General features: G+C 37.7%; 1 protein-coding gene across 6 annotated transcripts in view; it reads left to right on the top strand.

Annotated features, from left to right (window-relative positions):
- CPQ (carboxypeptidase Q) overlaps positions 1-27,799 on the top strand; it is a 168,168-nt gene that overhangs the window by 38,307 nt on the left and 102,062 nt on the right. For 5 of the 6 annotated variants that reach the window (XM_026060130.1, XM_026060129.1, XM_026060128.1 and 2 more), the window contains one exon: positions 20,735-20,942. In XM_026060130.1, coding sequence (XP_025915915.1) covers positions 20,735-20,942 — 208 coding nt within the window. The remainder of the gene's footprint in view (positions 1-20,734; positions 20,943-27,799) is intronic. The other variant, XM_026060131.1, reaches the window with a different exon arrangement.

Below are 27,799 nucleotides of genomic sequence, written 5' to 3' on the forward strand. Positions count from 1 at the left end.
TTTGGCCTGTTAAACTGATGTGGTATGCAAGTTACTTTCCTGCTGTTCTTTCCAGTTCTCTCAAATTTTCTTTGCTTCTAATTAAGCTAGCTGTGGGTTCTCAAGTCTGCCTAAGGGGGGATATATTTTAATCCATCTGTGAGCCTGTATCCCTGTCCTTTGGTTAATGAAATAATCTTATGTCTCTTTTTCTTGGAATTAGGGGAAAAAATACATTGCTTGTCTGAACTTTTTCCTCTTTTAATTGCAAATCATATTTACACCTTTTAAAACAAAAGTCCATATGTTAGAACTGATTTTTCCATCTGACTACTAATTAAAATAATCATCACTTTTATGTAAAGCTGCAATTAAAGATTTGTTATTTTAGGAGCAACAGCTGAGGCTGAACACATGTTGGCGGTTGGGGCATGCTAGGTGCACTCCTTGAGTGCATCTTCTGGGTCGGTTTCGTCAGAAGGGAGTCCAGCTCTGGAGCTCTGAGACTACTCCATGATGTGAACCAAACCATGGTGCAGCTAGGGATTTGGGGTGGTTCACTACAAAAGCTCACCCTTTATTCAAACTGAAATGCTAACTCACACCTCATGAGACTTTTAAGAAACTTAAATCTTCAACATAATGCTTTAAAATATTTATGATATAATTTCTACTGTAGTGGCCAGAGATACATTTTCTCTGATATGAAGGTTCACTTCAGAGGTGCAGTTTGCGGTTGGTGAAGAAGCTCTGGTCTCTTGTTTAACAAATGATAATTCCAAGAGGGAGAGCAGAGACAAAGCCTAGGCTTTCTGTGTGTCAGGGAAGACAAACTTATGGATATTTATTGCATGTGAACCAAGTATGTCTCCTTGCTGCTGCTGTGTATGTAAAATCAGATATTATTATTGAAAACTTTTTGGTGGAAATGGCTAAGTTAGATTTCCTTTCTGTCAAATAAAAGCGCTGAAAAAGCACATTATTGTAAAGGGAGAAAGTTGCTGAGTTAAGATTCCAAAAATAGTGTTTATCGAAGTATGTCTGTGGCATAGAACATTTCTTTGAGTGTAAAAATAAACTATTATTATATTCCTTGAGTACAAAAATACTCTGTGTTTACTTTTTCCATTTCATATGGCAATGCAAACTTGGTAYCTGGGATTTTCCTTGATAGCTCATGGTGCTAGGTTCTTTGGATCTTGGTACATACTGTTAAGCAATGTTACCATTCCTAGTTCTAGGGATCTAGCTTTTGCTAGAAATTTTGAAAGTGAAGTTTCCATATATTACATGCAGAACTGATGCCTTCATTTATTTATTCAAAAAACCTTCATTGCTCATTACCATCTTGTAGTGACAGAGTGCTGACTGTACTATTGCCTAGTTGTGTTTTTAGGGTGTTTCTTTCCTCCCTACCATGTGAGTTTTTATGCTCACTGGCTAAAGTGGTGGGATATGTATGTTGAAGAGTTGTTTTCTTTTGGTAAGGAGGAGAATGCAGTCCTGATCAAGGTAGTTTAGGATTGATCTCTAAGGGAACTGGAAAACTGATGAGCCTGATTCTCAACTGTTTGATATTGTGTATGCTTACTTTCCTCACTTCAAATAAAAATTGTCTTGTTCTTAGTAGGCATCTTCTCTCCATTTTGTGCAGGCGTAAGGAATAAAGGCAGCAGAAAACTGGGCTTGATTAACCTGTAGAGGAGTAACAGTAATTTTGTGGCAAGGATGAGGAAATCGGGAAGCACCACTGGTTATTTGTGGACACTTTTTACTCATGGGATTAGTATAGCAGCAAAAATAGTTTGTAGGAAACATTTCAATGAGAGCTTGTCCTAAGGCAATATCCTATGGCAATAGGATGAAGATATATTGTTTTTTATTCTACTAAGGATCTGGGAAACAAAGATAACCCATGTTTGTGGTATAACAAGGAGAAATGAGAACACACTATTTTTCATAAATCTCTGGTGAGCTTGTGAAAGATTCTAGTTACACTTGGTAGTACTGTGTATGTTATCTTTCTTCCCCTTAGACAGTTGTTGGTGTTGGGATTTATTTTTTTGCCCTCCACTTAGGGGCTTTCCTTCCAGGATGTCAATGTATGTTGCTTACTGATTCATTAATTTTTACTTTGCTCGCTAAGTTCCTTGAAGGCCAGAATGCCAGACTCCATTCTGCAGTGCAGTCTTTATGCTCTCTTTTGGGCAAATCCTGGCTGTCAGCAAGATAACTTATATGTCCTTAGGAGATAATCTGCCAGCACTTTAGGAGTTGATCATATTGTACAGCAGTTGGTTGCTATTTGGGCAGTGATTAAAAAGCCAAATTTCAGGTAACTTCATAATGATGAGAAATGAGGTTCCTTAAGTCCCAGTCTTTCTTTGGCTTTGGCCAAACTTTTTGCCATTTTTTTTCCTTTTAACAGCAACTAGGCAGAGTTTGAAGTGGCATATGAAACCTTTGGGTAGTTTCATACATCTGGCATATTTGTTTTCTTATGGGAGTCTGTAAAATGTTGGCATGACTGACAAGGGTTCTCTCTACTCCCCCCTAGTTGGGCTCCTCCTGTTCAGGGACACGTTCTTGTAATAGGGAAGATTTTCATCCATTCAGTATCCAGTAATATAATCAGTGTCCTTCTACTTTGGTAGAGGCAGGTAAGAGGCCAGTAAAATCTATTTGGATATATGTCTGTTATCCAGAAATATGCTGTGAGGATAATGGTCCTTTTGGAGTCCTAGCTTCCTCACCAGTAGCACCAGAAGGCAAACCTTTATTCATATACTACTCAAGTTCTTTCTTTTCCTTTGGCCCACCCACCCTCTTAACGCTGTTGGCTGCTACGTTTTGTTGAGTGTTAGATGGTCACCCATATCATGAGCGGCATATGTTAACTCTGATCTTATTCAGGTACTGTGAACACACACTGATTGTATTTGATAATATTCTAGGATTAGTAAGATTTAAAGGAACAATTTTATTCTGCCTTTGAATTACTGGTTCCTGCATATAAGGATGTTGAGCTTATAAAACTGCCAAATCTTGGATTTCTTATACTGAACTTTAAGAAGTTACAGCTGTAATTGCTGTGGGTTAAACACGGGAAATTTTAGCAGTTTTCTGTGATTTCCTGTTACTCTAACCCTGATCAACTCTGGCATTCTTCTGTGCTGTCAGACCATTCTGAGTCAGTATGAGTGTCTGTGCCTATGAAAACTCTATTAGCCAGTTTAGAAACACCCAGTATGACCGTAATGTCTTTACCCATCAATTGCAAGTCCTGTTTTACTGTTCTTGCATTATTCAGTTGTCTTTCTTGATTAAACTGACAAGAAGTATCTTGCCAGTATGTGAAGACTGTAAATTTAGAGGATTAAAAAAAATACGGACAAAATATGGTTAAAGATTCCAAAAGAGGATGTGAGTAATACAGTGCCAATAAATTGTTGTCACAAGGGGAGTATTTCTTTTCAACTGCTTATAAGACTTGAGAAGCATGTGAAGTATACCCTAATTCTCCATGTTTTTTCTGTGTATGTGGAGCACTAAGGACTTTATCTGGAGTGGTTATCTCCAAAGCACATGAGCACATGGCTCTGGACAACTGAAGGAGATTAAAGAGTACCAGAATGGTTGTACCAGAATGGTACAGAATTGGTGTTTGGGGTATCCCAACCTAATACTCTCCTTTTTTGTTATTATTTTATTTTTTAAAGTAATGAGAGTAAAGGCTGTGTTTCTTGGTGTGTTCTAGGATTAACTCCATTAATCCCAAAATGCATTGTAACTCACTTTTTGATGTTGGTGCAGGTAATGTTGAAACAGTTTGTATGGAGGTCTACACTATAGATTTGCCTGCCTAGCTAGTTGTACTACTTTCGTGTCTTTATAATTGGTTCTCCAGTTTGTACTTTTCCGTTCAGTATGGTTTCCTCTTCCTGTACTAAAGATACTTTTTTTAAATCTACTTTGTGTTGTTCTGGATCTGATGATATTATTAAAAAATTATCTATGTATTACAGATCAGTTTTACCAAGTATGCTTTAAAGTTTTATTCATGAAATGTCTTGTATGTGCTGTAAAAGGTCTGAAGTAATCTGCTCGAAGTTTACTGCTGATTTCCAAAAGTGAACGCAAATTTATTTAGGGACTGTGGTTGGATTTGCATATTTCAAAATCTGATGTGTACAACAGAATGTTTTATTTTGATGTGTAACCTTTTACTTATGTCATATAAACAAGCAAACAAATATAGGTGCCATTTGTCGAATGCACTTCACACAATAGTCAACTGTTAATATCCACAGTCTCACTAGTTTATGTACCAGGCATGCATAGGATTTGGAAATGCTAATTCCTCACTGTATTTTGCCTTGTTTGTTCAAACATATGAGCAAACATGTATTGTTTGCTCAAATGTATTATGATTTGCCTTTGCAAGAGTTCCTGTATTGTCTTCCAGGGGGTAGATCTCATGTCTGTGTTTTTACTGTTTCTTCCACTTCCCACAGTCTTGCTTGTTGGTTGTCCATATGGTAGGATATTTCTGTGTTATTTCATTAAAAGCTGTCTTCACACAGGATTGTCTTACTCTGGTATATTAGCTCGAATATAATTTGTCAGGCATTTCAGTGTGATCAAATGAACGGGAGACAAATTTCAACTTACAGTTTTAAAAAGTCAGAAGCAATTATTCCATGGTTATTGTTTAGAATTTTCTAAATTTAGCCTGATATTTGATAGTAATAATGGGCTCTTCCTTGGAAAAGTAATGTTTTGTGCCTCATATGTTTAACTATTTCAATTACTCTAATCCTTTTCTCTGGCCTTGATTTTTTTTTGTTGTTGTTTTTCCGGCTTCGTTGTCCCCTTCAGATCCAGTCAGTCACCTAAGCCTCTCTCTCATTGTGTCCATCTTGTTGCATCAACTGCTAATTCCTTGGTCTTGCCTTCAGGGTAAGGCTAAATGGTGAAAATCCTTCTCCATCTGGTTTATTAAACGAGAGGTGCCRCCTCCTGCCTCTGCCCTGTCAGTGATGCCAGCTTTGATTACTTGCATGTTGTCTTCTCCTTCAGGCACCTTATATTTCTCTTGTGCTGTTCCTTTATATAGGAGGATGGTGCAAACCTAAAGCTTAAACTTCTCTTCCAATGATCCTGTTTAACGCTGACCTTTGGTATGGTATTTATAGATCATTCCCATATGTCACTAGCTAGGTGGGTGATGATATATATGTGGCTTCTGGTAGCTGTTTGATCATTACCTTGCTCTCCTAGTCACTCACAGCAGTATTTCTGCATTGGCTGTCTAACATGAATATTGCAAATACACTGAAACAGAGAGCTGCCATCTTTGGTATGATTCTTTTCATTGTTATTATGCAGGGTAGAGCTTTGACGACAATTCCTGTATACCTGTTTGTTACTGGATTTCTAATCCACTTGTGATCATGAAAGGAGAACATTTGTAGATTTTATGGCATGTTGTTCCTAAGAATAAGAAACAGAAAGGAATCATGAGGTTTCTGATGTATGATTTTCATTTGGATTTCATCACATTAATTTGCAGGTGCCAGTGAAGCACACAAAATACGCCTCAGCCAGAGCTACTGAAATTGACTCTGTACCATTTAGCTCTAGAAAATTCAGATCAATTCTAGACCCTTGTGCTTAGGGCAACAAAGAAGATACTTTTGTCAGCTGGGGGAGAATGATCATGTGAATTAAAACTAGGGGCTCTGAAGTTGTATTCATCACTCTGCAGTTGTGTCCCTGGGGGAACTCTAGTAGCTCACTGTAATTTCTCTCTTTCCCTGTTTGCTAACAGAGGTATTGTGCTGGAATGTTAATTTAGTGTAACATTTGTACGTTGCTTGCTGTAAAGAAGACATCTTTAAAAGCAGACTTTTCTAAACTGTGATTAGGCAGCAAATAGGAGATTCTGCAATAATTTCCATGTACCAGAGGAACAACCATATTATTTCATAACAGTGGGTGGGCACTACTGGTAAATAATCCACCATATAATCATGTTTTTATTCTAAAATGCACTGTGTGCAATTGTTAATCTCTGCCGGATTGGAATTCAAGGATGATTTACTAGAGATCTGTCAGAAGGATACCTGGCAGCAGGTGAACGGAGAACAATACGAGTCATTACCCTGGAATGTTTTATGTTCAAATAGAAACATTTTAAAGCAACTGGTTGATTGTAGCCCAAAGGAAAAATGTTTTAATTTCTCTTTGACTATTGAGTTCAACTGAGTAACAACTCACCATGAAAGACTTGAAACTGCTGGAAATAAGGAGCTGGAATTTCATAAAGCATAAGGCTTGTTCTTAGTAACAACTCTTTATCTTCAAGAAGAGCATGTCAAATCTAGACTTCAGGTCCTGAGATTCAGATGTGATTTTGCCAAGTCTGGTTTGGAAAGAGAGAGCTCACAGGACCGAGGAAAGGGAGGTTTTAGTTGTTCTTCTATAATCTGTGTATTGCCTTTTCAGTGAGTAGATTGTGGCTGGTGTAGAAATTTTTTTGAGGAGAGTCTGTCTGTCTGTGTCCGTCTCTCCCTTCAGTCTCCAAAGAAGGAAACAACAACTTCTAGGGCTCCCACAGTCAAACTCTGTGTGCAGTTTCTGCTGGGGAGGCCTGGGAGAGCCAGAGAGAATTTCAAGGGACTAGGCAGCTTGAGTATACAGTTTGTATGTCCAGAAAGGGTGTTAGAGGGATCTAAGATGTGCTCACAGTCCAAAGAGCTTGAGCAGGGATTTGACAGTGTCCAGTTGCAGCCAGCGCCCGGAGATCAGTATTGAAGTTTGCTGAATTCCCCTGAGAGCCCATCCAAGGTTGTAACTTCACAAAACAATTTGTTTCTTCATTCTTCGTTGCTCACTTCATAATGCTGAAAATCCAGGAAAACAGAAACTGTATGATGCAGCATCTGAGAGAATTCTAATATTTCAGGCTTGCCAGAAGTGTGATGTGAATAGACATACCTACGAGAAAACTTAGCAAAGCTACTTGGGATAATAAGTACAGCTGCAATTTATGATTTTAGAAGCATAGCTGTTTTTCAGTACCTAAAATTAGGTTTCAGACTGTAAATGTTTGTATGGTGCTTCTTAGTAACTCTCAGTGATGGATTCCTTTAACCCTTTCACATATAGAGCAGTACCTTTTATTACTCAAATATTTCTGTGTCACTCAGTGCAATAATTTAAGAGTTATTGAAAGAATGGCAGAATACAGGCAAGTGGGAAAGGATGGCAAGGAACCAGAAAACATTGTTGCAAAACATCAGAGACTTTCAGGTAATGCTAGTCCTTGAAAGTTGTCAAAGAAAAGAAGGGAGAATGCTATTTTTTCCTGTGAGAGTCTCCCCAATAATACATATGAATTGAAACAGCTAGTGTAATTAGTCATATCTTTAGTACAAAATTAAAAAAAGAACAATTTGAAATGCTTAGATCAGTATCAACTCATCCTGCTTAGCTGTGTATCTGTCTAAACAGGAGATGTTATATAGAATGTGGATGTTGTTACTCTTAAGTAGGTCTAGCTGAGTAATGAAAACCTAATGGCTTCTCAAAGCAGTCAGTTCAGCTTGGTATGCTTTGGACAACCGTTGGATATTAGAGAAAGCATCTGTGAAACTTGAAGGGATAGTTAGTCTGAGTATGTTTTTGGCTAAGAAATTCTTAACAGAAGTACGCTATTTTTTCCACCTCCACCTGCATTCTTCAGAAAGATGTTATAGGGTTAGCAGGGAGCAGAGCAGAGCTGGAAGGGTTTGGAACCAGTCTGGCTGTCAGGGTTTCAAAAGGATGCTCCCAGATGATCATTCTCCCCCAAAATATTTCAGTGTTGACAAATCAGGAATTTCCAAGGAAAAAGATGTTTTATCATGATCTTTGCAACCAGTCCACTCAGTGGTTTCAAAGCTCTGGTTTTGAGGTGACAGGAAGAAGTGATAGTGTGTGACTTGCAATTTCCCATGGGTCACATCAGCTATCAACTATTTATTTTAGGTGAACAGTTCAGTGGTTAAGCCATAGATTGAGTACTGTCCTTTTAAACTAGGAGTTTTGCTCATGGATGGCCTCCTAATACTGGTATATCAGTATATGGGCTATATCACAAGATTTGTCTGCAGTTCAGTGAACCTTTATGTTCACGTAGATGAAATTATTAAAAGCCCACTTTGGGGATCGGGTACAAAGGCCTTGCAAGCTGCAAGTGATCTTTGGGCTGCGCTTAGAGGACAACTGCTTTAAACTACATGATGGGTACTTGTAAACTGCGTATATTCAGAGTTATTCTGTAGAATTCAGTGTTTGTTTACAGACAAACTAGAATTGAAACAAATACTATTTTCAGTGAATAATTTAAGTAATGCTACTATGCTTATGCATAAGTGTACAGAGTATTTTACAGAAGGGAATTTTTGCTTGACAGCTGAAACTGAATTCTATGAGTACTAGCTTGTAAAACACAATTGTGCTTCTAAAATCATATGCTACACTTCCTTCTAAATAGATACAGTTTTAAAAAGATTTTCTATGTATATTACTCATGAAGCTCTATGTGTAGTCTCAGTGTTAAGATTAGTCATTAACAATCAGTTAAAAAAWTTTTTGCATAGTGGCCTTGTTTCTTGTTTCATCCCTATTTAGCATTTGAATATTGGGAGGAAAATTCCTGCTTTTATTCTGCTACTGTCTTGCAGGGTTGCACTAGGCGGGCTTCAGTATTTTCTTATCTTGAGTTTTAAGGCAGTACTCCATTTTTGGTGTGTGCATGAGCGTATGAATGCAAGTGGCTCGCTGCATACTCTCCCTCATGGWTGTTGTCTGAGTGGAGGAATGACATTATGACAGACAGGTGGAGAGGAAACAGAGAAGTCCGTGGTCCCTTAGACAGCCCTGTTATGCTGGAGCTACCAGAGGTGAGCCAGGAGAGCTGCAGCATTCCCACAGCTGTCACTCATAGAGTAGTTTGGAGTCTCTTAGCATCTCTAAATCCAGTTCACCTTCTCTACCACCATAATTCTTCTGATATGAATGGTTGTGTATCTCTTGGTTAAAGTCCAAAAGCATGGTGTGTATTTAAATTTACTTACAGACTACAAAGGCTGTGATTATTACTGTACATTCTGACAAAAACCTCCAGCCTGTTACCTTTTATTCCACAACATTTTCCTCAGCAACATGGAAAGAAGTGGAAAGAAAATTATATTGTTTCAGGCAGTCTCTTCTTCAACAGAGACTATCCTAGGCATTCTTAATAGATATTAAAGAAATACAAAAAATGTAAGAGCTGGATTGAGACTTTTTCTCTCCTCTTCAGCAGATGGTGAATGAATCAGCATATCTCCTGGATTAAAAAGGAAGAGAACAAATCTTCAAACAATAAACAAAATAATATGAATATATAGTATATACCAAAAAGCTTGATAAACTTGATATCTAAAAGAAAACAGTATGAGAGAAAGTGTTGCCATTTGACAGCAATTCTTCTTCTCCTTTTGAGGAAGGAARATGACCTGAGTTCTCAAGACCTAAACATTTTTACTGGGAAACCCCAACATTCTTTTCATCAAAGCAGCTGCTGTGTGCTGGGTATTCTTCATGTGCACTCCCAAAAAACAGCAGCACAGGAAGATCCTGAGAATTCAAGATGCTGGTTAGCCTGGAGAAGAGAAGGCTCGAGGAGGATCTTACCAATGTTTATAAATATCTGATGGGAGAGGGTCAAGAGGACAGGAACAGACTCTTCTCTGTGGTATCCAATGAGAGGATGAAAGGCAATGGGAACAAACTGCAACACAGGAAAATCCACTTGAACACAAGTGTGCTGGTTCTTTACTGTGAGGGTGGTTGAACACTGGCACAGGTTGCCCAGAGAGGTGGTGGAGACACCATGCTTGGAGATCTTCAAAACCCGACTAGACACAGTCCTGGGCAACCTGCGCTGGATGACACTGCTTGAGCAGGGGGTTTGGACCAGATGATCTCCAGAGAGATCCCTTTCAACCCCAACTGTTCTGTGATTCTAGTGTTTCTGTGAATTGATTCAGTCATTCTCCTAACTGCAGTTTGTACTTGAAAAACTTTTTTTTGCCTGACACACTTCATTTGCCAGGCACAACACTAATTGCAGGGAGAGGAGCTGTTCAGATGAAATATGTGGCTATTGGGAGATTTTGTATTTCATCAGATTTAGATTATGAAGTCTTCAGGAGAATCTGCCATAGTCAACAAATACAACTGCGGAAAGGATGCTCGTGCTTAACATGACATTTTGCCATGCTGCTCAGTATTTATTATTCATTTTGAGAAATTAATGTGACATTATAATAAGCTTTGGCTTGTTGCCAAAAGGAACTTTCCCATTTACAGTGGATTTCAAGTTTGAGACGCTGAAAAAGTGTTTATCTGTAACTTTAGAGTGATAGCCAGACTTGACTGAGTTTTGAAAATAAAAACTTATCACTTTATTGGAGAATGAGTTTCTCAAATCAGTGTAATACAACATTAGAGGAAGTGTCCTTATCACTTAAACATTTAGATTTCATTCTACGTTGTATGAATGATGTTGTATAATATGTGAACTACAGAGGCAAATATAGTAATCAAGTCATGTTAAAATAGTTCCTTTCATGTGGCACTACTAAAATCTCTTATTTGAGGGGAGAAATTAGTGGTATTCCCTCTGTATTACTTTTACTAAAATACTGTTTGTTCTCTTGCCCTGATTTTTTTTTTTAACTTGAATAGAGAAAGTTTTGGATTTTATTCCTTGTTACATCAAAAAAGAACTTTAATATTCTGTAGAAAAGGTATATGTGGAGGTAAGAGAAACATTTATGAGTGAAGATGTTCTAATGTTTCTTTACTGTGAGTGGTCTCGCTCAGATGAGTGTCTCACTGCCTGAGACAGGATGTGGTCAGATCCTTTGCTCTTTCTCCTCATATCCCTTCAAGTAATCAGCTTTTAAAGCCTGTTTTTTCCTTCCATTGAAGTTAATGGAAGGTTTGCCACTGATTTTCAGTAGAGCCAGGGTTATACCCATAAACAGCAGAAAAGATCACTAGATTTCTCTTTTTCATCTCTTATTCTATTTCACTGCTGGGGTTTGCTTCCATGATATCTGTGATGATAATGCCTAAGATATTCTACTGTCTAGTTTTTTACTTTTAAAGACTTCTGTTATCTAGTCTAAATGGTTGCCTTTTGTGCTAAGATAGTGCTCTCTTCAGAGACTTGTTTCCCCTCTGTCATTCATATTCTTACCATGTAGGTTTTCTAGACTGCTCTTGTATTCCTGTTGACTCATAAGTGAAAATATATCTCCCCAGGGCTTTGTTTGCATTGCAGCATCAGTAGAAAAAAAAGCTATTCCTAAATATGTTTCTGTTTAAGATAGGTTTGTGTTTCAGTTTTCTCTAGAGGACAGTGCCCAGAGAGTACTGTTCTGACTGGTGTGCAGCGTGGAGTAGAAAGGGAGGAAGAAAAGCTCCATCCATTCCCTCTTCTGTGAGTTTGAAACTTTCCCATTGTGATAGGTGATAATTTGTTACATCAACTCGGGAAGTGATTTTACCATGAAACTAGGCACTAAGTACGGGCTATCACCACCATGATTGTACTGAGCCAGCAGAGCGATATTGTATTGTGAAATGTATGCGCGCGACCTGAAGGGCACCACGTACAACGCAGAGGAAGACCCCAGCTTTCATCCCGACCCCCCCCAGCAACAGCCGGCGCAACCACAGAAGTTACAGGCATATAAGGGGACTGTGAGGGGGGGACTGCGCGCGCCGTTGGTGGAGCAGGAGACTCCCCGGCCGCCCAGCGCTGTTTTGCTTGTGACTTGCTCAATTATTTTATTAAATTGGAATTTATGCAACCCGGCCCGAGTGGTTGTCAATTTGTCGCGTTTACCTATAACACCATGACTCCTTTTAGACCTTACTCCCCCCCTATTTACCTCCGCAATTACCTGATTAAAAGGAGCAAGTTTTATGGTGGGTAAGACCAGTATCCCCCTTCCTGTTCCTTCAGCTCACTGAAAGCTGCGGCTGTTTGTTGCCCTTTACGATCTTTCAAAAGGAGAAAGAATGTCCCCTTACTCTTCCGTAATACTTGCTTTCCACACCAGAGGAAGCTCAAGTTTCTAGTGTAACTTAATGTATATGCTTGGTTACGGGAAATCTTGACCTTCCCTGTTTCTGCTGTCTTGTATAGGCTGCAGTGAAATAGAGAGCTGGAAGCGCTACTGTGGTAATTGATCCTACCCTGAAAGCTGTGATGCATCTTCACACCTGTTTGTGCCTGATATTTTTAATTTGATATGCATTATTAATAATAATGAACTTCATTAAGTGGAAGTGGTATGAAGGCAAGATCTAGACACCTTTTAGTTTGCTTATGTAGTGTTAGCCTTGTGATGCCTTTTTGTCTGATTCTGTTTTCCAAATACAGACCATGTTTTTGTTTGGATCTATTTATATCCTTCCTGTAGGTATAAGATTTAACATCTGTTAGCAATGAGAATTTTTTTTTAATCTGTCCTGTGCGCTCACTACTCTCTGGTGATTGTGGGGTCACTGAAGGTATAATGATGGATTCTGCTCAAGGCTGAGAAGCCAAGACTTCAACAAAAAAATGAAAAAGAAACCCAGTGAAGCCAGAAGCCTTGCAGCTGCCGGCAATTAGAATTGTCTTTGGCATTCCCTCTAGGAGCCCTCTGCTAAGATACCTAGGGTACTGTGCGGCAGGCAGCTGCGTTCCCACAAGGCAGGCATAGAAACCTGGGAGGAAGAAGGTTGGTTGTTCATGTTGAACACAAGAAAGCCAAACAGGTGTATGACTTAAATGGCTCCCTCAAGGTATTGTCAGCTGCTGGAGAATCAGCCTAATGTTTGTAAGATGCAGAGAGTTTCTTTTTCAGCTGGAAAGCAGCTGATGCAAACCTTCATTTTTTACAAAAGTTTGGAATGGATTGTGCAGATTTTTCCACTTTCCCAGCAGTCTTACAGTCTCAGGATTGAATTCATTGGATTTGCTTCATTTGATCATTTTACCATTAACAATTGTTTTTTGCTGCTTGTTTTGCTTCTCAATATGGTGACACACCATATCTAATTGATGCTATTTTTAAAAAAACTTCTGTGGTTGTCATAGAATTCCCTTGGTAAATGTGGTACTGAATATTATAATGAAATACAAATATATGTGTGTTAATTGCATTCTGTAGTCTAGCACATAGATAATTATGTCAAAACTATTGTACTTGTTTGGTCGAGCCTAATTTTAGTGAGTGCCTAGCGTTGATTAGATGCAGTTTTCCAAATGTTGATGTAAATGGAATCCATGTTATAACAGTGATGCTATACCCCTTTTCAAAGGGAATTTTGCTCAGTAAGGCCAGTCACATCTGGAGTATCTCTTACATTTTGTTACACTTTTGCAGATACTACATCGATTAAAGGTTGCTACAAAATAATCCTGAAAAGACTGTATAATCTAGACTGCAAATAACCTGTCCTTGATAGAAGACAGTTATATTATCTCTTTGCATAGTTATACAAAATTCTTACTTTGTCAACAAAGAATCTGTTGCCAGAGCTCATTGTAGGGAAGTGCTATGTGCCAATGATCCAAAGAACAACCATAACTTTTACTGAATTGTTGAGTGGGATTACAAAACCTATGAATGAGGCAAGATTTGGAGCTTTGATTAGAATTTCTTAGCAACTTTGCCAGTAGGTATGAAAGAAAAAATCCCTGATTCCTGATTTTATAGCTGGTGTGGCTCTGAATGGCTGGGAAGACAAAAAAGAAAGAAGTTGTTTTCTTTTTATTGGATGTTGTCAGCAGATAGATTTGAAGAATATGCAGATCAGATTTATTGTTTGAAACTTGGTTTAAAGTTATATTTTTTTACTCCTTAGTTTCTTAAATTTCCTGTACATATTCGTATTTTGTTTTAAATTTTGCACTCTTGCTATCGTTTCAGCTTAGTATAAACTAACAAAACAAATCCTATAAAAAGCAAATGAAGGAAGAGGATCTTGGGATGAATGGTGACAGAAACACAAAATTAGGCTAATTTTTTTTTTTTTACTTTTTTCCAAGTGGTTTTAAATGGTAGAAAAAACTAATTAATACGATGAATAGTCCTTTTTTATTTTTAAAGATCTAATTCTTTTGAAAAGAATAACAATACTTTTGACATTTTGACTAGTTCTGTTACACTTTAGACCATTTTGGCCAGGTAGTGACAAGAATTTTGAAAAAATGTGCCCAGTCTCTGAATGTGCACAAGGGTGAATTCTGTTTTGTGAGGATTTTGCTGCTGCGTTGTTTATGGCACTGGAAAAGGGAGTGGAGTTTACCTGCTTTGTGGGCTTTGTTTCCAAAAGATCATGCATGTAGGAAAGGTGTTATTTTTTTTTCTTCCTATGTATCTTACATATGATGTGTTGTTCCTGACTTGGTTAGAATTGACTGTTTTAATAGCAGCACTCTTTGTAACAGCAGCAGCAGGTCTAGCGGTTGGTTTATGGATTATCGTCACCGTGTGTCTTCTGCTCTTTCTAGCCCTTGCCATGCTGCTGTTGATGAAGAGAAAGATACTGAAGTGAGGCAATCATGATTGATTACTCCCCATAGCTAAGCATGAGATCAGGGTGTACTGCTTGCTTTCTGTTCTGCTATGGGATGTTTYATCATACCTTTAGACCGTAAAGCTTTGCATGTGAGAGGATTTTCTGTGGTACGTTGTTACTGTCACTTGAAGGGAGGACAAGGGGTAATCAACATTTGCCTGCCAGAGCCCTCCTCAAAAGGGCTTTCACTGAGTCAGTTTCTCAAAGTTGATCAAAATAAGAAAGGCCCTCCCCTTTGGTAATCAACTTTGCCTGCCAGAGCCCTCCTCAAAAGGGCTTTCACTGGATCAGGTTTACAAAGTTGATCAAAATAGACAATTTATTAAAGCRACAGATCAACAGGTTCAGGATTGCCGGTGATAAATGCACTTACTGCAACAAATTCTACTTTTTCTGAGCTCAAACTGATAATTAAGTGCTTTCAACAATGGTATTTTTCCCGGGGTAATGTCCGACGTTGTCGGAGGCGCAAACCTTACCAAAAAGGCGTCCCTGTTTTGGGGAGGAGAGAGGTCCAGGCCCGTCGACCTGTCCGTAGGTTGGTGCTCTCGTCCTCGAAATGGAGGATTGTTTATGCACTGAATTTATACTCTTGGCGAGGTGGGGCTGAGTCAAACACTGTGGGATGTTTGGTCCTTGTCGAGCTCAGTAGAGKGTGTCAATGGCTGCTGGCCTTTATTTTCTTTTGCCCCTATCAACAACACCGGGCTGCAAGACTCCCGCCTTGCCCCACGTGTCGTTTTGGGTGGAGCAACGTCGAGTGGTGGGACTTCCGCCTCGCCCTGGGTGCTGTCTCCCCCAGCATGGGCATCAGGCCGCAAATCACCCTTTGTATTCACTGTTTACCCCACGGCAGGGAGGATCACAGATAATCACAGACCATTATCCCACATAGGTAGATTATACAGGTGAATAATACAGAGCTGCAAGTAAGAGTAGGATGTAGTCTTATTCCTGAGAGGTAATGCCATGATATATATATGTGGATATAGCTACTGATTGATATAGTCATAGATCTATTCAGGAATATATTTTATAATTTAACTCACAAGTAATAAAACAGCTGACCTCATATGAGTGCTTAGTTTATATGAAGCTGGTATGCTGAATGTGGTGTGAGTCCTGTAGAAAGCATGTGGTCATGTATGTAATTGAAGCCTCATAGCATATTAGAATGACAGGGTAAACTGAAGCTACTCAGCCTTAGTTTTGTATTTTGGAACCCTAAATTGCTTTGCTTTACAGGGTTGGTGCTTATGTTGGAGTTCTTGTAATGTCACACTTACTTTTCCCTTTAGGAGATTGTTCTCTTAGTCTGAGGCCTCAGTTTGAGATGTGTTTCCTATCACAGCATCCAGTTGAGCTTGAAGCACTGGTTCATACACGGTTCATTTGTCCTTGGGCATCTTAGCTTATCTTAGAGATAAGGGTTGGTAATCAAGGAAACAAAGTAGTGAACCATGCAAGGCCAGCTACCACAGTAAACATAGTTAGGATTGACCTGACACCATCTTTACATTTATAGCTTTTAGTTTGTACACACTTGACTATTTTACTCAGAAGATAATTAAATATAAGCCTCTTGACTCTTATTGTTCCTTTCCACTCTTCTGTAAGATGTAAGCCCTGTCTGTCTTACTGGTCGTTTGACATGCGCTTCTGACAGAGTGCTGGTTTTTTTGGAGTCTTTTCTGTTTTTATTCATACTGTGATACTTCTCTTAAATGCATTTCAATATGTAAAATTTAGGTGTTTATTAAAAACAAAATGCAAAAACTGTATTTATCCAAATTCTGTCAGCTGTTGAGCAGGAAAGTTAAGACTGAATGATGATGAATTTTCATTACTGTTAATAGGCTTATAAAGGATGAATCTAGATAAATGCATTTCATTTAAAAAATATTTTAAATATGCAGATAAGGTGACCCAGTACATCTGATGTCTGAAGAACAGATGCTTTGTAAACTAACAAACAACAAAAAAAACAGTAATAAACACCAAACTGATATTGGAGTCTGGGTATATTAAGTGAGCTAATTACCTTTAAAGTCTTGCAAAAATGCATTCATGCTTTGCTGGATTACAGCATTTTCAGAGGCTACATGCATTTGAAGCATCACAATCTGACATCATTCGCAGTTATTAGTAGGAAACAGTGAAGGTGCATGTTGCTTGCCCTGTAAGTGCAAATGCTGCAAAGATCAGTGTTGAATCTGAATCAAGTTTGTTTTGTGATCTCCTTTTCCAGATGTTTTTTTTTCTCTCCTTTTTTAAGTGGCAAGAAATGGTAAGTACAAGTCATTTTTTTTAATATCCTTTTTCTTTAGAAAGAGTATCCACAAAGTCCTGTTTGTTCAGACACAGTGAAAACGAACTTCCTCGTCCCCCAGTTCCAAGCTTCTCTTTCCTGAAGCACTTTCTCTTTGCTCTGTTTTGAGCCAAACTCAGAAATGCTTCTCTCCATCTTCATCTGGTATACATAGAGTCTGCTAATCTTTTTTGTGTTTTCTTTGTTAAGTCTTGTTCAGGTCTTGCCATCTGGGTAGCAACCTTTGCAGTTTTCAGTTGCCTTTGTATAAAAGGGGCTTGATAATTTAGTATTTATATATTTTAGTATACTCTTTCACACTTTATTAAGTAGTTTATTATGTAGATACACTTAATSCGTGAAGTGTTTTGCATGCATTTTGACTTTAACCAGGTCTATTCCAAGATGTTTAATGTCTGCCACAAATATTTCTAGTATCAGAATCTCATAGCATTAAAAATATACAGTACTGTGATACTGCCTTGTACCTTTGTATTAGTGATGCTTAGAGTCTTTAAAGTTACCAGCATTTGGACAGTCATTCATTGCCTTCAGATCCTGGTATTGTCTGAACAACTGCTGGCTCTGCCTGCCTGCCTGCCCGTGGCAAAATGCCTTAACTTGGGTAGCTGGGTTTACCATAGCAATGTCAGCAAAATAGTAGTTTGAGCATAAAAAAAGACAGGACTACTAGCTGACTTCAAAGTTTAGTTTTTGTGCTAGCTGGGGTTAACTCTATATCTGCAAATGTTCGATCACTGAAGGCGTGTTAGTACACACATAATATGTTGTCAGAAGGTTTATTCACAGTTGTGGTGGAACTTCAGGATTGAGCATCCTGAAGAAATGTAATTACTACTTAAATTGGAGAAGCAAATACAGTTTTAGGAGTTTCTTTTGTTGAGCATCTGGGAAATAACAAGAGGAATGAAATCAATACAGGTGGTGATAAAACTTGAATTACTGCAGTTCAGTGTGCCTGGCATGTTAGTACTAAGTAATCTTGCCAGAAGACACAGGTGAATGGATTCCTTAAAATGAGCAGAAACTGTCTGTTTCTGATTAGTTGTTCTAATATAGGTTTTCTGGAGCATTAATACGTGAAGTTGTCATATTGGTTTTTTTTTTTCCTGGRGTGTTTATGTTATGTTTTTTGGAAAGTCTGCTGGTCAACATGCTGGATATGTCACCAAACACTCAAAGAATATTAAACATTTGCAGCAAACTGTTGTAGTTTGAAAATAGGAGGAAGTTTATTTACAGGGACAAAGGAAAAGGAAAAAAATATGTAAGATTTGAAGGTTACAAGTCTACATGAGTTTATTCTGCCCAGCAAGGATTGAGGCACAAGAGATTCTGACTACCTGGCTATTTGTTGTGCAGGATGGGATAACTCTGTTATTTCAAAGATGAGCCGCTGATCATCCGATCTGCAGAAGCTGATGAGGCACTAGCCTTCATGTGAGGTTCAGCAGTAACAAGTGGGAGCAATAACTTCTTAAGCTGTTACCACCTAATAAACAGATCTGTCTGCACTCTGAAGCAGCTTCCATAAAACCTCTGTAACTGATTTTTAGTATTTTCTTTTCAAATGAATGTTTCTTACATATCTATTCTGCTGGTTATGTTGTTGATTACCATATGTCTTTTTACTGTTGAGCTGAGGATTGATTTTTTTATACAGGTAGAACTGAATAATCTCTCCCGTTTTATCTAATCCATTTCCCTAGAAAGAGGATTTCTCCCCTCCTCCTCAACACATGCCCTCTAGGAATATTGTAAGTGTGTTTTTCCAGTATAGAAGACTCAAAAAAAGCATATTTTTGTATTTTTGTTTACTGTCAGTAGCAATCTCATATTTTTACACAATTAGGCTCATAGGTGAAGATTTTCATGTGTTGCTCTAGGTATAATGAGTATTAAAACCATAAGGGTGATCCATTATAGAAATAAAAAAATTGTGAAAATGGTATACAGCTAATGTGAAAAATGTCCATGAGCTGTCTTGAAAGCTTCAACTCCAGCCTTTCTTCATAGGGTAATAAGTCTGTAAAGATATGATCTAGCTTTAGAGATTTCCTTTGGAAATTTCACTGGCAGGCTTTTTCCTGGTAACTGAGACAAATAGCATATTCATAAGAGGACTGAGGAAGCCTCTATATGAATGAATATTTTATGTATATGGAAAATGCCTCTCTTGAGCAGTGACTTTGAAATATGAGAATTACAAAGTAGAACTGAAACAATGGGGGAGAAATAAGGGGGCAGATGTAAAATTTCAGCTTATAGTTTTACTGCAGAGGATGGGTAGTATTAAAGAGCTGCTCATTGAAATATTAAGGTGAAATATGAATGTGCGATTCTAAGCTTATTTATGATTTAGGAATTTTAGTTGTATACCAGTCAATTTCTAGGGTAGTCAAAATGGTTCTCAGTTTCCAGGGTATCAAAATGTTTCTCAAGTGTTCATTGAATCTGTCCTCATCACAGTCAGTGAAACAAATTCCTATTTTACTAGTGGAAAATGAAGGCAATGAATGATTTAATATCAGGAGTGTTTGTAAATTCTCAGATATATCTAGATCCTTCTTTCTTTCTTTTTTTTTTTTAACCTGTTTTTCCCCCTGATATATCTGGATTTATATATAACTTCACTTTAAAAGCATTGACTTAAGCTGCAGCTGCAGTGCTCAGCACTTCTGCAAATCTGATCCAAAGTTCTCAACCAAGGCATCTAGAAAATGAGGAATAATGTAAATAATGACCAAAAGGGCAAATATGCTGTTAAGGATCTTGTCCCTTAATTTTTAAGAATCCTGTGATGTCAAATGCAGAATCCAATTCATCAGGAAGTCATTCTGTTCCCATAGTGAAGAGACGCAATTTAGGGGGAATCAAAAATTTGTCTCATTCACTGCATACCTTTATGAGTTCTAGAAAATGTGGGAATTAGTCTACCACTGTACAGCAGTGGCTTATATTTGGAGAACGTCACTCCTGCTAACAAATGAAACAACCATCCTTTGGAAAACATATAATCTTCTCAAACAGCAAATGGATTTGATACCATTTGACAAAGAATATACTCTTCTTGATTGTCTCTGTTACTCACTGAGAGCTTCTACTGAAAAATGTCCCTTGTAGTTCTTCCTTTCTTCTGCCTCTCTTCTGAGTGATATTACCAGTGAAGAAGTGAAGTGGAGGAAAATGTGGCAAAATGGTGATTACTGTAGGAATTAGTGATTTTTTTTTTTCCTCATTGTCTTATTTTTCCTGAAGTCTCTCATACTAGCACTCTTCAAAATAAATGTGTTTTTGATGTCTGGGCTGACGTTGAAATAGATGAAATAGTGAATTTTAATTTCATTACTTGTCACTTTTTTTTTTAATAGGATGGTGGGAAAGAAAATGTTTTTTATGAACTGTTAATGTATTGAGTGTTCATTGTTTTTCTTCCTGATACAGTAGTGAAGGAAGTATGGTATCAGAAGATTGACTGTTGTAATGTAAAAGCATAACAATGACCTAAATAGTGCTGAAGCAGAATACCTCCCAAATATACAGAGTGTGTGGTAGTCAGATATGCTGATTAGTATAAAAACATTTGAAAGGTATTCTGTTGAAGATTTCTTTAAATAACAGTGAATGTGTTCCTTCTGGCAGTCTGCCAGCGATGGTAATGAAGGTGTTCTTCTTAATAATTCTGTGATGATTGTGTTAACTTAAGGAGCTGGGTTGTTAACACTGAGCTTTTATTATTCTTTTTTACAGCCCACATACTGGGTGGCAGAATTACCAGCCAGGTGTACCGCAGATTCCTACTGCTTGCATCTCCGTGGAAGATGCTGAAATGATGTCACGAATGTCGTTGCAGGGCACAAAGGTTGTTGTGTACCTCAAGATGGGTGCCAAGACCTATCCAGATTCTAGTTCCTTTAACACTGTGGCAGAAATAGTTGGAAGCAAGTACCCAGAGCAGGTGAGTGAGAATATACAAAGTTAAAATTACTTTACTCTTAAAAAATATGAAACAAACAAATCCAGAGAACATCCTTTCCTAAGAAATCCCTCAAATGCGTAAGTCCTAGTCACCCTTTCTTACACATTCCAGGCATCTTGGCTTTCCATTGTTTTTCAGGTAGCAGATTTGAAAAGGCTCAGTCTTGATGTACTGGGACATGTTTTACCAGACCAAAAGAATTACTGTGTTCTAAGAACAGGAAATTGAACTAAATTGTATATACAATTTAACTTCCTCTTTTTTGTTTCCCTGACTTAAAGCTCACGTTAAATAGCACCATCTGATTAGGCTTACAAAGGAGCACATACATAAATAGAGGTAAAATCCTAGCACTACAACAAATGCAATTATTAAATAACAGGTAGTGGGTTATAGCTGCCGTAATGATTGTGCTTGTAGTTTGCTTATTGTTCTGTTAATAATCTACGAGTAGTTCCTTGATCAGTCTAAGTCAGATTCTGCTGTTTAGAAAAAAACATTTGTCTGAGTTTTCCCTCAAATATAAAAGTGAATACAGGCTGTCAATTTAATTTTTTTTAATGCTTTTTCTTGCGCAGATCACTGCAGGAATAAATCATCTATGCTAAAAAGTAGCTGCAAATTCTGTTTGAACCCTAATTGATCCAAATTGATGGTTTCCATTTTAAGTGTTTTTTTTTTTTTTCCTGCTTTCTCTTTTCTTCCAACTTCTCAGTCTAAAATCAGACGAACCAAATTTGTGGTGCTGGAGGATTTGTGCCTAGTAAAAGGTCTTTTATGTCAGCTTGCAACACAGAATGGATTTTCTGGCTGTATAGTTTGAAAATGCTGATGCAACCTCAATTACAGCAGTATCAGAAATTACTGCTAAAGTACATCTATTGAGCCATGATTCTTTTTTAAACGTTGTAGTTTTCTAACTTCAATGGAAAATATGAATGATTATCTCTGTCCTTTAAATAAGGCATAGTTCTTAATGATTTTATCTGTTCTGAGATGGAAGTTTTGTAGCTTCGACTTCTGATGTTTAGATACTAGTTTTGGTATGAATATACAGTTCCAGAAGCTTAATCACTGGGCAGGAAAAAAGTAATGACCATTGTGGTTGATTGGTTTATATGCTGTCAGCTATGAATTGAGCTTCAGGAAACGCATCTTTACTGATTTAAAGACAATGCCCTAATTTCTAAATTGGGTGCAGCTAACTTAATTTTATGTCATCTGATTGTTTAGCAATGCTTCTAAGCAGCTAATATGCTATCTTTCCTAAATTGTGTTTGGTATATTTCAAAATTACATTATTTCAACTCAGATTATAAAATGTCCAAATGTAACCTTCAGAGATGCTTTAAGATGCATGCATGTACTTTTTTTTCTCTTTGCTATCCTGATCTATTTTTCAGTAACAAAATGCTTTGGAATCTCCTCACTTCTTGCACTGAGAAGCTCAGTTTTTTGAAAGACTGAGTAAAGACTTATTCACAAGCCCCCTGCTGATGTTAATGGGAGTGGTAGTGTACACACTTTGAAAATGTAACCAAGAAACAGAAAAATAAAACAAGTGAATGTTTAGGTTTTTTAGTACTCGGTTCCTCTTGGAACTTTGGTGGATGCTAATTTGACTTTGTTACTGTGGTAAAAATTGGAACCATCTAACTATTTAGGCAATAAAATACAATGCAGACCTAAACTCTTACAATGCCTTTTAGACCAAAGTGTTTTGAAATGCATTACAAATCCAGTGGAATAGAAAGGTGCTCTTTTCACTGGTCAAAATTTCGATTTAAGTTTTGAATCGAGACAAAAACAAATCTGGATCTCTGAACTGTGAGTGCGAAATCAACAGTGGGTGGTATAGCTATTGCAAAGGTCTAAAAAGCAATACAATCTGAATTCAGGCCGGASCCCATGAAATATAACTGGTAGCAGACAGCAAGTTGTAAGTTAAAAAATTGAAAGTTAATTGCACATGAAGGTCACTGTAGAATACTGAGGAAGTCCGATGAGAACGAATCTAGTTCTAGATGTATGTTAGGAATGTTGGCATTTGTCTGTATATTGACTGGAATTTAATATACTGCTTGATTTGTAAATAATTCATTGTTTCCTTTTCTGAGATTTTAGCATTTCACCAAGAGCTGAAATCATAAAGTTTTCAGACAAATATCTGTTACAACAGTGTTAAATATTATTATTAAAATCTATTAAAGGACAAAATTTTTAATGCTTTTTATAATCAGATTATTTTCTCCATTTGACCATTCTTGCAGAATGTTCAGTTCAATGCCTCCTTTTTAAGCCATTTTTCCAAGTGTTTTGTGTGGATTCTTGCATATAGCAATGGACAATATATTTAAAGTAAAACTAGGAAAAWGTTGCTGAAAACAGATAGAAAATATAGCAGTTGAAACACTTTTGACTTATTTTCCTGAAGGTTTGCTATGTTTTAGAGTTAGTGTTCTTAAAAGTCTTGCAATGCATGCTTTGTTTTGTTGCAAAAAGTGTTTGGAAGCATGAAAACTGATACTCAAAACTGTCAAACTTGCAAACTTTTGTTTAGGCACCTATATTTAACTTTAACATATTTAAATTTCTGAATAACATAAAGCAATGAAAAAAATATAATTACTGCTTTGTGGAAGCATCAAGTGCTCAGGAATGGGTTCGTCTTCAAAAGCAATAATGTGACTTGGGTGCAGATGTGCTATTGCTTTCTGAGGAACCTCTGAACTCAAGGCACATTTTTACTTCTGAAAAGTTAACCCACTCATACTTCAAGTTTCTGTTCTGATTTATCCCTTCTGTTTGGGCAGCCAATAGCAGTAAGCAGATGGTTTAGCATCAATTGCTCCAACTAAGACAAAGGTGCTTTGAAATCCACTTAAGTTGCAACTTTGTACTATTAAGTTCTGAAGTGTTGTAAAAAGCATCTGAACAGAAAAGGTGTATTGACTTTATCATGCTGTCAGTGTCTGCATTAGTTCAGTGTCTCACAAATGTCTCTATTCTATTTATCCTTGTATCATCCCTCATAAGTTAGGAAAGTGCTGCTCTTCCCAGGCAGTACTCCTGTTCATGTCAAAGCAGTCATGACTGTATTATCTTTCTGAGCCTGGGCATCAGGCTCATCCACCATGCTCACTGTAAATCCTGAGGTCCTCTTTTAGTGGCTGCTGAAGCCTGAATCCCAGTAAGTGCCCAGAGGAGGTGAGCTTTTGCTGGTAGGATACTGAGTTCAAGGTCAAGCTCTTCATATAAATCCATTGGAAGCAGTGGGACCAAACATGCTATGACTTGATGCCCTCACAGCCTTCCGGAGCCTGAGATCCCATCATCACTGTGCTTAGGACAGCCGTGAGGGTGGAAAGCCTCATATTTAGGCCTGCATGCCTCCTGACAATGTCATTGTAACCAAACAGTTTGTGAAATGAAAACAAATGGTACCAGAACCTGCTGAGTTCCAGGCTGTCGCTGATGAGAGACTTTTGAAGTCCATTCCTGACTTTATTTTGGGGAAGGAGTTTTTGCAGTACACTGCTGAACCAAGGACATTTTTGTTAGCATCCTTTTGTATTACGCTGTGTATTGGTGAGATGTTTTAGATAAAGTGTGTAGTGTAAGTTTACATTGAAGATTGACTGACTGAGAAATGAACAAATGAACTAATGTGGTTTCCATTTGAAATTCAGACACAGCTGGCAGTAAAATGTATTTGTCTTTTCATATTAATACAGATGTAACATGACTGGTCTTAAAATGCAGAAACAACCATTCCCGTTTCCAAGCAAATACTAGAAATAGGGATTGTTTCTTGTTAGTCTGGCTTCAGTGTACCTAATGTGCCAAATATGAAACCACAAAACTTTAGATTAATTGAAAAGGTATCAAGGTGGATAGCAATGTAACTCTTCTATAGTCCTAACTTTCAGTATTTTTCCATACTGTGTATTTCTTGGTGTGGAATGCTCTTTTACAGTTAATAAGTGATGGGAAAACTGTTTCCTAAGTGCACTAGAAAGTACATAAACTTAATAGTTGCTCATTATTCTGTGGTCTAGCATAAATACTGTAGAACACAAAAGAAGGGGCTTATAAGTGGCTTTTTTAGAACCATGAATAGCTGTTCCAAAAATTCATTCTACACTGCTTCTTTTGCCTCCTGTTTGTTGAGTACCATATCTACAAAATGTACCATTTGAAAAGTGACTCTAATTTGAAAGCCACAGGCATAAAAGAATGTGTTCTGAGCCAAGTTTGAGCAGAGCTTTAAAGGTTGCAATCCTAGGAATGACCTGAGAAACAGAGATGATAAGGTAATAGATTGTGAAGTTCCTTACCAATCCTAGATTGATGTAACAGAAGCTGCTCTACAAAGGAAATAGCAGTTTATTTACTTTTTCATTCCCCTTCCTTTCCCTATTTCAAAAATCGGCCCTCCCTTGGAATTTGGGATACTGGGCAAAACTCCAGGGAACAAGAGAACATGAAAAATGTCTAGGCTTCTGAGTCTGTTAGACATTCATGCACATAAGAAAAGAAATGATCTGTAGACCAAAAAAAAAAAAAAAGAAAGAAAAAAACCCAGCTTCTCTGAAGATGTGTAATACCAGTACAATGTTGTTTTATGGCCTGGCATCAGTTCTACATATGTTAACAAAATGTCTATCCATTAGCCCTTTGATGTGGCTTCCAGATATCCCTTTGCTCAAACTAAATCATGCATACAACAGAGCTTTGAGCAGAGATGTTTTAAGAGTGTGGTGCCATCAAACTGTGGCTCCATTATCACATTTTCTCCATGTGGCTTGTTTTTTGGTCATTCCAAAACGTTGAAGTGTTTATAAGTGCACTTCTGTGAGCCTGTCTCCTATGACTAGACTGATGCTTGTCCCTAGCTCCCCCAAGAATTTGACAGATGATTATRGAGATGGTACTTTCCAAAGTGCCAGCCTGTTGCTTCATAATAGTGGACTGATGGGAAAGAAGAAGGAGGAGAAAGCATAGAGAAGAAACAAGAGAAAGGGTGAAGAAGAAACACTGACATTGTTAGGAAATCTTTTCTTCAGAAGTTTTTGTTTGTATCAATTATTGCTGAAAGAAGTAGTACTCCCTGTGTGTGTGTGTGCGTGCGTGCGTGTGTGTGTGTGTTTTATTAGTAATGGAGCTTTGTACTTGGGTGGGGGGAGGCGGGTTGCTTTTAYAGTGTGCCTTGAGGGAGTGGCAAAAATACCATCATTTGTTCTTAAACAAAGGTCTTGTCATGGTGAAAACAGTCAAAATATTAAGAAAGTGATATGCAGGAAATTTTTTTTTTGTAACCTGACCATTTAAAAAATGTTTTCTGCAAACTGCCAGAAAGCCTACCTAATTTTAAGTGTAAAGTGCATGCTAAATTTTGTGGTGTAGAGCTTGACAAATCTTGTAGAACTTGAATTGTCCATTTAAAACCCAAGAACTGACTGAAAGTGTTTAACTAGTTATGCTGGGTAGAACTTGGGCACAGTTTGCCTTGCAATTCTGAATGACCAGTAAGTCCTTAAATAGACATGATTTTTGGAAGACTCAGTACCTTTATACAACAAATACATCTTATAAATGATTTGTGCATATATGGTTGATGTTGCTAAGGGGCAACAGTTTAAAAGCATTGTTCTACTTAAAATGCTTGTGTGTCTGATATATTGATGGAATGAGTGAATGGGTACATATGGAAGGAAGATTCAAAATAGCTTTAATTAAAAAAAAAAAAGATTTTTCTGAAATATTTTTGCTGGAAGGTACACAAATCAGATTAATCACTCTAATATGCCCTTTGTAATGTTCAGATGTTATGAATAAGATGAGACTGAATCTGTATGTGCACAGTTGAGAATTTTTGTTGAGAACTTTTTGTTGGCACAAACTAGCATTGAGAATGGGATAAAGGGCCTGGCCAGTAGCAATCTCTGCTGGTCTGTAAGAGATCTGAAATTCCTGTGTCTCTCAGGTTGGCGATACAAGAGCAGAATCAAGGGTTGTGCTCCAATGGGTGCAAGCAAGCCAGCAAGTCTTTGAAAGGATGCTCCTCTCCAGCTGAGACACAGTAACTGTGAACTGTGAGTGCATATGAGCTATTGCAATAGGAAGGAAAAATGTGTTAGCTTTAGTTGCCTTCAACATTTGGTCTCTAGAGAGGGCAGACCTTCTTAAAATGTGCTAACCCAAATTGCTTGCAATCAACTGGTTATATTCTAGGTTACTGCRGTTCCAGTAGCAAGGGATGAGGACATGTTGGTGACCTTCCTCACTAGTGGAGTCTGGAGGAGTTAAATGGAGCTCTGCTTTCACTGTGCTACATTTCATTTGGATTCTCTTGATCTAAGCTCAGATGGCGTGCTTTCTGGTTTTACGCTTGAGCTTGGGCATACTTATCAGCATATACAGTTAAGCTGACAGTTTACCCCATCTTTTTCTCACTTTTTGAATCCAGTCTGATATCTGCCAAAAACTACTTGTTAGACCTTAGCTCCATGCGCTATTCTTCAGAATGTTTGGATGAGTTTTTACCTCCTCCACTTCCAAAACTGCAACCAATTAAACAGTGATACTAGAACTTAAGATGTAACATTTATGGTGCTTGTTCTACTGGTCAGCAAATTTGTCTAAGCAGTACACAGTTTTGTAGTCCTTTTGATTATATGAATATAAGCAGATGTACTGTAATATTTTTTCCTTCCCACCCATTCCATTGTCTCTACTCCCCTACAACAGTTTAAAGAATTACTGTGGCATTTTGTTTCAGTAATAATTTACAAATACACACAGGTCTTTAGAGTGATTGTGAAAGCTTTTTTCTC

Source organism: Apteryx rowi, unplaced genomic scaffold (assembly GCF_003343035.1).
Source record: "Apteryx rowi isolate R43461 unplaced genomic scaffold, aptRow1 scaffold_165, whole genome shotgun sequence".
In the NCBI taxonomy this organism is placed as follows: Eukaryota; Metazoa; Chordata; class Aves; order Apterygiformes; family Apterygidae; genus Apteryx; species Apteryx rowi.